General features: G+C 31.5%; 1 protein-coding gene across 1 annotated transcript; it reads left to right on the top strand.

Annotated features, from left to right (window-relative positions):
• Positions 1-588: 588 nt before the first annotated feature.
• LOC108461361 (synaptotagmin-2-like) lies at positions 589-6,415 on the top strand. The gene is made up of 9 exons (XM_017761192.2): positions 589-1,678; positions 1,948-2,189; positions 2,699-2,717; positions 3,412-3,620; positions 3,930-4,039; positions 4,174-4,272; positions 4,913-5,363; positions 5,453-5,589; positions 6,169-6,415. Exons 1-8 carry the CDS (start codon positions 900-902, stop codon positions 5,539-5,541), a joined length of 1,998 nt encoding a protein of 665 aa, XP_017616681.1. The 5' UTR covers positions 589-899; the 3' UTR covers positions 5,542-5,589; positions 6,169-6,415.
• The last annotated feature ends 4,122 nt before the right edge of the window (positions 6,416-10,537 follow it).

The following is a 10,537-nucleotide window of genomic DNA, read 5'->3' as shown; positions in this document are numbered from 1 at the left end:
TTAATTAATTGTTAACGTGACAATCCATATGTATTAACAAATATTATTTTTAATTTATTTTGAGGTAATTTCATAAACAAAACGAGTTCAAAGGCTAAAAGAAGTGAAAAATTAAATGAAAGGATAAAATTATTTTTTTCACAAAATTAGAGGATCGAAATAATTATTATGCGTTTTAAAAAAATAAATGAAATCTTCAGATAAGTCCATTTTGATTAAGCAAATTGAAAAGAATTAATTTAGTGTAATTGGTCTACTAAAACTGGTTCAATTTCAATTTTAGAAAAATATAAAATTAATTTTCAATTTTTAAATTGAATCTCTAACTTATTTGCTCCTAAATTGAATTGTACTTGAATAAATATAAAATATAATAATATTATATATAAATTCTATTTAATTGACTTGAATTTGATTAACTTGAAATATATTTTAAAATTAAGAAAATATTTTATTTAATTAAAATATATTATCAAACATGAATTTTAAATTAGTTGAATTATAAATTTTCAGTCAAATACACACTTAAAATAAATAAAGAATAATAAGAAAAGATAAAAAGATACGTGACCACAGCATACCATTGAGTGCCACACACAATTCCCCCATTTGTTTGGCTTGTCTTGCTGTCCATCACATCTTTGCAATCTAACAATTCCCACTGGTTCCCTCCCTTTCTTCCATTTCGACTTCCTATTCCATTTTTCCCCCATTTTCTCTTAAACCTTGGAAGCTCCAAAGAGAAGAAACCCAAGCTCTCATCTTGATTCTTTTGCTTAATTCCTTCACATAATTCTCCAGTTTATTCATGTTTATTATCATCACCAACAACTATGGTTTCTGTTATCCCCACTTTTCAATTGGGGCACTAAAGATCTTCCTCTCATTACCCATACTAAATGATCATTTTACAATCTTCTACTTCCAGTTTTAGCTACCCTCTTCTTCCTCCACTCTGCTGTTGTAAAACCAACATCTCTTTCCCACCCAGGAACAGGAAAGCTCGACTCATCACTCTTTTCATCCCTCGCAGGAAATTATGGCTTCTTGCTTGTGCAATTCCCACTCCAGATTCAAACAAGCTTAATGTAAAAGTGGCTAGAAACCTTGTAGCCAAAGGGTTTTCAAAGGACTTTGTGGATGGGGAGAGTCAAGAATCTTCTATCCCAATGGGCTCGAATTTCACTAATTTCCAACAAGACCCCATTGTTGACAAGTTAAGGACTCAGCTAGGTGTTATCCATCCAATCCCTTCCCCACCAATTAACCGAAACATTGTTGGGTTGTTTGTGTTTTTCTTTTTTGTTGGGGTTGCTTTTGATAAAATCTGGACTTCAAGGAAAAAGAGAAGCAAATCGGGGAGTCTTGATGGGGAGGCTGTTAGAGTGGGAAGTGGAGTATGGCCACAAGTTCCAACAAGCTTTTCATCCTTCTTGGAAAAGGATTTGCAAAGGAAAGAGTCAGTTGAGTGGGTTAATATGGTGTTGGGGAAGTTGTGGAAAGTTTATAGAGGTGGGATTGAGAATTGGATCATTGGGTTATTACAACCTGTTATTGACAATCTCAAGAAGCCTGATTATGTCCAGAGAGTGGAAATTAAGCAGTTTTCTTTAGGGGATGAGCCTTTGTCTGTTAGGAATGTTGAGCGCAGGACTTCCCGGCGAGCCAACGATTTGCAGTGAGTTTTTTGCCACTTAAAACTGTACTTACTCTGCCTTTTTTTAATCACAATTGAACTGTTTATGATTGTTGATTCATGTGTTTAACTACACATAAAAATTCTAGTTGTCAAGTTTAAGGTGTTATTGAGAATAAATAGTTTCTTCCTATATAAGTATGATGTCAAGTTTGATGCTTAATTTGCTATGATTTGGGGATTATTTATGGAGGTTCCATTTTGCAAATTTGAAAGTGCATTTTGACTAACTTCCATTTACTTTGATACAGGTACCAAATAGGACTTCGTTATACTGGTGGTGCTCGCATGTTGTTAATGTTGTCGTTAAAATTTGGTATTATCCCAATTGTCGTGCCTGTCGGTGTTCGAGATTTTGATATTGATGGAGAACTCTGGGTTAAACTGCGATTGATACCAACGGAACCTTTCGTTGGAGCTGTTTCATGGGCTTTTGTCTCTCTTCCGAAGATCAAGTTTGAGTTGTCACCATTTCGCTTGTTTAACTTGATGGGTATGTAATTGTGATGACTCCCTTCTTAAACACATTTCTGTCTTTAAGCTACAGATTAATAAATAAATAAAGTTATTTGTTAAGATGTTGGTATGTCTACTGTCAAGGGAAACTAGGACAAATTTGAAAATTTTAGCATTGCTTAATTTACTTAGTGTTCTTCAATGACTCATGTTTGCTCATTACTATTGTGTTCATTTCATTGTTAGCTCAAAATGTTAGTAGAAACAATTACTGGATTGCAAAGAATTAGATGGCAACAGAAGAAAACAGTTCATGCTAGAGAGTATATGGTTTTTCGATTTTGGTTATATAACTATGTAGTCAAAAGAAACATTGTGATTTTGTTCATTATAGTCTTTTTTTCTTTGGAGATTGCCTTCAATTCCTTTGTGTAAGTTTTAAATAAAAAATTATTTGGAGTTGACTATTTATGGGCTGACTTCCATTGAAGATGCTGATACGTATTCCTTTTTTCTCTTCTTTTGTGCATGCACGGCCAATACCAGCAATTCCAGTTCTTTCAATGTAAGTGCAATCTGTTTCACAGTTGTTGTAATTTATTCAAGCTTACTGATTTGGTTTGTAAACATTTTTTATTTTTATTTTTTCGTACTGGTATGTGGGTTAAGACTTTCTAAGTACAGGAGTCATTTACATGAAATGGTTGCCTGAAACAAATACTATGAGAACCTTTCTGTTATCAATTTAATATAATCTTGCTTTCCCTTTCACAGCATTGGAGTCATTAAATTACAGATTTCTTGATGTAGGTTTTTAGAACTTGTCAGAGTAGAGGCAAATGGCAGACATTTGTTTTGCATTTTAGCCTACTAGTCTACTTGTAGTTTTAAGTTAAAATTTTACGTAAGCTTGGTGTAGTTGTACCTCAACGTTCTTGATATTATAAGAACCTCTCTGTTATAAATTTATAATAATCTTCCCTTCCTGCGTATGAAAATGGGTACTGAATTTGGCATTCATTAACTAGTACTTCTAATTATTGTAGCTGCTGCTGCTATTAATATACTTTTTTTATGCATCATTCTGCTTATGTAAATGTTTTACCCGGTGATGGAGCAGAGGAATTCTCTTTGGCTCTTTTCTTATTAATATTTTCATTTTATTTTAAGTGTTATTTTGTATCTTCTGGGTTTGACCGCTTCTCTGTATCTCCTTTTTCTACTTTACTCATATTATGTCTCCCTACATTTATTTTCAGGTTTTTGACAAAGCTTCTCACGGTGGATTTGCCTCGACTCTTTGTACGCCCAAAGAAGATTGTGTTGGATTTCCAAAAAGGGAAAGCAGTTGGCCCTGTTCCAAATGATTCGAAACGTGAGGAAATTCAAGAAGAGAAAAACAAGGATTTTGTTGGAGAACTATCTGTGACTCTTGTAGACGCCAGGAAACTTTCTTATGTATTTTATGGTAAGAGTGCTTTCAACAAAAGCAATGTCCAAAGCTTTCACCCAAGGTCCAATAAATAACTCACCTTTACTAGTGTCAGTACTTTATCAACATGAGTATGGGAGAGCGAAGAGATGACTTGGAGCAGCAGATATATAAATTACTTATCAATGTTGCCTAATGTTTATATGTGTGGAATTTGGATGGGAGATAAGCAATGAGGATGAAATATATTAGTCTTCCAATAGTTATATTTTTAGCATAATCTTTTGTATGCATGCGTAGCTTCACTTCCATTTACCATATTCAATAGTGCTCATCTTTTGTCAGGCAAAACAGATCCATATGTCGTACTAAGCCTGGGGGACCAAGTTATACGCAGTAAAAAGAACAGTCAAACTACTGTGATTGGGCCTCCTGGTGAGCCAATTTGGAATCAGGTGCAGCTTCTTAACATTGTTTTGCCCCATATGGGAGTCTATCAATCTCTAATGGAGCTTTTGCGAACTGGATGGAACTTTTATATTTGAAGCCGCAAAATTTCTTTAATCACAAGTTGTTGTCATTTTTCCAGGATTTTTATTTACTTGTGGCAAACCCTGGAAAAGAAAAACTTCGCATCCAAGTGAAGGACTCCCTTGGGTTCACTGATTTCACAATTGGTACAGGAGAGGTAAACTTTTCTTTTTTTGTGAAAACAATGTATATTATTGTGGAATATCACTTTTATGTGCTTAGATCATCTTCCGGTACGGCCATACTTATTTAACTTCGTGATTTAATGTTTACAATAGTTGCCATTCTATCTTTTAAGGATTAGAAATTACAGACACATGTACACACACATACATTTTGAAACTGTTAAGAATTGGAGAGGGAATAAAGCAAGTACATGTGGTAAGGCAGGGCTAGCAGGTTGTTCAAGGAACTTATTAACCGATAGGCATGATGATCCATCTTTGACATAGCAGTTGATATCTATTTCTTGTGATGAGGAAGCAAGGGTTTCTATTTTGAGGCGGCAATGTTGCATAGTGCATGGACTATTCTAGATAGAGCTTTAGATTTTATGAATATGTTGATGAATACTTGGTCCCTCCTAAGGTAGTCAATGGATTAGATGTCAGTAATGTAATGCTGTTGCTGTTTGTTTGATTGAGATGGAAAATAGTTAACAGCTGAAGTTGGATTGGTGGTAAAGTTTCAATGTATTCAAAGGCCTATTGATGATAATATATATTGCAAGATTTTCACAGTTATATTTTTCTTCCCTTTTCTATGAATTTGTTTATCTGATGCATGGAAACTTTCAGGTTGATCTTGGGAGTCTTCAGGACACTGTTCCAACAGATAAGATTGTGGTCTTGCGAGGAGGTTGGGGAGTGTTCAGAAAGAGATCTCGTGGAGAAATATTACTTAGATTGACATATAAAGCTTATGTCGAGGATGAAGAAGATGACACAACTGCAACAGAATCCGTCAGTGCTGATTTTTCGGATGACGAATTGTCTGATATTGATGAATCAAATGGGACATACGAGCAGGGTATAAGGCTAAATACAGATGAAACCAACAAAGAATCATTTATGGATGTTCTAGCGGCTTTGATTGTGAGTGAAGAATTTCAAGGTATAGTGTCATCTGAACCATGGAGCAAAAACTTGGATGACATATCAAGAACAGGACCTTCAAAAACAAGATTAAACGGTGTTAACACGGAAGCTGCACCGTCTGATTCCGATAAAGGATCTGAACCGCCTGGAGGTATGACATTTGAGTCTTGTATCTGAGATTTCATTTCAATTATGTGTTTTTGTTAATTGATTAGACGTTCAATATCTTGCCTTCTGCAGGCTCAACCTTATTATGGTTTGCGGTGATCACAAATACATTAGTGCTAATTGCACTGAATATGGGTGGCTCAAGTTTCTTCAATCCTTGATGTCAAATGATGCGCTTAGCTGAAGTGTCGTTGCTTACGCTTGATCAGGTAATTCTCTAAAGCCTCTTTTCTTCTCAACTTTCTCTTGAATATGATTATAGTTGTCTGCATGTTGTCTTTTCACTTATGTTACTCAGATTCTTTACTTTTCTTAAAATACTCATGTCGTAAGTCTAACACATATTCAAACATGGGAACGAGACAATGTATAAAAAACCCAAAGATAAAACCAGTGAGTTACCTCTAGTTATTGGTTCAATCAGTCCAATCGGTTGGTGTTTTTATACAATAATAGGGGTAGGGTAGGGGATGGCCTAACATAGTTCGAATTCATACCAAACAAGTGTCTGATAAGAATTTTAACTACTATTCCATTTAAGCCAAAACAATTAGTTTGTTATATTAAGTTTAAAACTGGTTATTATGGTTTCTTTTACTCGGTTTTTTACTCGTTTATTGCCAGTTCAATCAATTTTTATCGCTAGTTCTCAGTTTGATCGATCTGGTTGTTTTCTTTTTACCATTGATAAGTGTATGTTCTTTCAATTAAATGAAAAAAAAAAAAAAACTGATTGGATGCTCTATAGGATTTCACCATTTTCTAAGTGGTTATGTTATGTTTTCCAGGGGCAGGTATTAGGCCATCGTTTTACGAACCTAACATTGGGTTCTGAAGGGATGCAGAGTTTTGATTCCCGTACTAAAAATACCATTATGTACATTCATGATTGTTAGCAGAAGAGTGTTCCATGGCGGCACGAAAATTTTTGGCTTCTATTGTTATTCAATCCAAAATAAATGTCATTTTACCTTTTATATCTCTTCATTGTTCATGGCGGCATTTCATTATCAGTCCATTTTTATTTTTCTTAAATAGTATTTTATTTAAAATTTTAGTAAAATTAATTTTATTTACAAGCAAAATAAAACAATAATTTTAATTAAAATATTATTTCAATAAAATATTTAAATTTTATATAAAATATATTAATCATGTTTTATATTTGGAAATTAAAAATGTTGATTAATATTATTAATATATTATAGTTTTTAAATTTAAATATAATATAAAATTTAAATGCTGTTATAAGTGTCATAAATGTAAATATAAGTATATAACAATTATCTCTTCATAACATCTAAAATTTTAATAGATAAATGAGATAGAGAATTTGTAAGAATCTATTAATTCTTTTAAGATTTTACTAATAATAATATTATGAAATCAAGACATAATAAACTAAAATAAAATTTTAAAAACATAATAAATATGATTAGAATCAATTGAAGAAAAATCAAGTTTAATAAATGAAATATATTTAAGCGAATAAGCAATTTCGATCCAATAAATTAATCTTTTAAGATAAAAGTATTATGGAAGCTTCTTGACTACAAATTAGATTATATTTTGTCATTTACTTAAAAAGTGTAAACTAGATCTTATAAGTTAGATCAAATAGCATATTGGTTATTTTTATTAAAAAAATTATCTATTTCTACTGTTAAAAACTAGCATGATTAACGAAATAGCCAAATAATCACGTGTACTTCATTCTGACGTACAGTGACCAGTTTTTAATAGTAGAAATAGAGAGAATTTTTAACAAAATGATCAGTTTGCTCTTTAATTTAATTTACAGGTACTAATTAGCCTATTTTTTGAGTAGAAGTGACAAAATGCAATCCGCTACTAGTGTTATCATTATTTATTTATTTATAATATATATGAGTTATGTATTAAATATTAAAATTCTTTTATTAAATTTCAGTGGATATGATTAATTATTTATTCTTAATCCTATTAAACAAAAATTCTATTAAATTATATTATTAACAAATTTTAAAATTTAAAATATTATTATCCACTTAAAATTTATGCGTTATTATCCACATAAATTTAAGGACACTATGCGGTATTGGTTTTCCTAGTTAAAATTCTTATATTAACATTAGTTAAAATTTATTAATTTTAATAGTAATAATATTAAAACAACTAATAGTTAAATATTTAGACTAATCAATAATATAATTCCTTTTTAATCATTATATTGTATATATAATATATTATGAATCAATCTGCTCCAAATTAATATTTAATTTGAAAAGTGAAACTTGAAAACATCATGATGTGTGAGACAGAGACGTAAAAGTTAAGCTCATCATAGAGAGGTCAGTGAATGTGATACAGGACAGTTGGGATGAGGGCAAGTCGAATCGAATAGAAAAAACCCTACTATTTGGGTAACTTGAAACATGAAAACAAGCCAATTGGGAAATAGGGTAATTCGACAGCAATTAAAACATGAAAAATTCAAGAATAAAAGAATCGAAAATAAAATGGTGATGTCCTATCAGACCCTTCTAAATTTCAACAAGTTTCATGGCTCTAACTGTTGGATTAGGTATTTAGTATATTCATTTTTGTATATTTATATTTTTCGAGTAAATTAATTTAATAATAATTTTATTAATTACATTAATATTATTTGTATATGTGGTTAAAGTTTTTGTATGCAAAATAAAATAGAAAAAATATTAGCTTACTAATTATCTAATATTTAATCAATACTAAGTAGTATTATGTGGTCGGATTGTAATATAGAAATATAATTTGTATTAATAGATAAACCTAAATATGTCCTTAGTCTAATAAAAAATTATCAAATCGATTGAAAGACTAATATGTCGTTTATCAAGTCCTATTGGAGAAATGTTTTGTCTTGATCATCGAAGCGGAAGACTCCTAAAATATAAAGACATACATGTGGCTAACTGGATTGACAGTACATCAAACATGACTCAAGTAGAATAGATCCTTAATTTGTTTATGGATTTATTCACTTGTGACATTCATAGTATGGCATACATTAATCCTGAGAGGATAATGGACTATGTATGTATGATTCGCATACTTTGATATAAGTGAAAATTTGAATTCAAATAAATAAGGAACCGAAAGCTAGTGCATTGAGTATACGACTTCTACAGCATGTAGCTTCATTCACAATCGTGGAATTTATAGCTCAACTTGTAACGCCCCTTACCCGAGACCGTTGCCGGAGTCGAGCACAAGGCACTACTAAACTTATTTGAGCACTTAACCAAATTTAGATAATTTATATAATACTTTTCAGACAAGCTGTCCAACTGTGTCATAGTTGCTAAATAATTCATATCTCGAGTTATAAAACTCGAAATCCAAATCCGTAAATTTTCTCTGAATTTATACTCATATATCTACTTACCAATTATTTTCTAGAATTTTTGGTCAAGCCAATTAGTACAGTTTATTATTTAAAATCTCCCCTGTTTCAGGGTTTGACTACTCTGACCTTTGTGTATTACGAATCAGATATCTCTCTGTACAGAGCTTCAATGACTATGCTATTTGTCTCTAATAAAACTAGACTCAATAAAGAATCTGTACATATAAAGTATGACTTCTAATTATCTTTGTAAAATTTATGGTGAATTTCCAAAGTCAGAACAGGGGATCCAGAAATCGCTCTGGCCCTGTTTCACAAAAATTTAAACATCTCATAAAATATAGCTCATATACCTGTTTTGCTTCTTCCATATGAAAATAGACTCATCAAGATTTGATTCCATAATTTATTCATTATTTAATTCCATTTCTACTATTTTTAGTGATTTTCAAAGTCAAACTACTGCTACTTACGAAAACTGTTTTAGTACAAATATTGTTAACTAGTTTATAACATCTTTACTTCAATTCATTCAAACTCTATACATGCCATATAAATCTTTAAACATAAAACAAAAACTACCGAATTGATCTGAATAGTGTGCCCTGTTGTGTTGATCCGATCTACCCACTTCACTTCAAGTCAATCTACATAAAAATATTAAACACACACAAGTAAGCTTATTGAAGCTTAGTAAGCTCATAGGCATATAAACACAAATCATATCAAATATCGTACACAATCATATATCTATTAGTTTAACTATTTCATCCTCCAAATCACAATTTCATTAATAACTCATTGGAATAATTTCCATATGGCAACTCACAATTTAACTCCCTTAGGCCCATTTCTCATTTACTTCATTGTCAAATAAGGGAACAATAAGGGAATTGAGTGCTTCATTATCACATTGCCATAGTAAACCATGGACTTTCACATTGATACGCATCACACACCGAAGCCATAGCCTTGCCATGGTCTTACACGGTTCACATATCATACCGAAGCCATATCCTAGACATGGTCTTATACGGAATCACATTATCACATTATACCGATGCCATAGCCCAGCTATGGTCTTATACGGAGTCACATTATCACATTGCACCGATGCCATAGCCCAGCTATGGTCTTAAACGGGCACACTTGTCACATATGTTTCGTCAACTCATCAGGGTCACAGAATAGAAGCACTCAAATCCATTGTTCCTACTAATTTGTACTTTTAGTTACACATTATTCATTAGTTAATGCAAATTGATAGTATTCATTAACAATAAAATACTTTAACAATCATAATATTTTCATATCAAAACATTGAACTTTGCCATATGAACTTACCTGGACTAATTTGTAAAAGTCGAGAAATTCAAGGACTATTCTTGAATTTTCTCCTTTCCACGATTCAGGTTCGTTTTCTTGATCTATAATTATAAAATCATTCCTTCATTAGCATCCATTTCAATTCTATTTCACTTCACAATTTATGCTGTTCAAATTTCGAAATTGCACTTTTACCCCAAAATTTACAATTTTCACAATTTAGTCCTTCTCAATTCACCCATCAATTGAACTAATTTTTCTCAATTAACACTTTATTTTATCATTATAAACTATTTCAAAACCTTTTATATTCTTAATTTCAACAGAAACCTTCAATTCACAACTTTTTCACAATTAGGTCCTAAATATCATTTCCTATCAAAATCACTTAATAAAACCACCTTAATATAAAATTAGAACTTAAATTTCATAATAATTCATCATAAAATTCCTTATCCATCCAG

Source organism: Gossypium arboreum, chromosome 13 (genome assembly GCF_025698485.1).
Source record: "Gossypium arboreum isolate Shixiya-1 chromosome 13, ASM2569848v2, whole genome shotgun sequence".
NCBI classification, from domain to species: domain Eukaryota; kingdom Viridiplantae; phylum Streptophyta; class Magnoliopsida; order Malvales; family Malvaceae; genus Gossypium; species Gossypium arboreum.
Note: the sequence above shows the minus strand (reverse complement) of the source record. Positions and strands in the feature narration are given on the sequence as shown.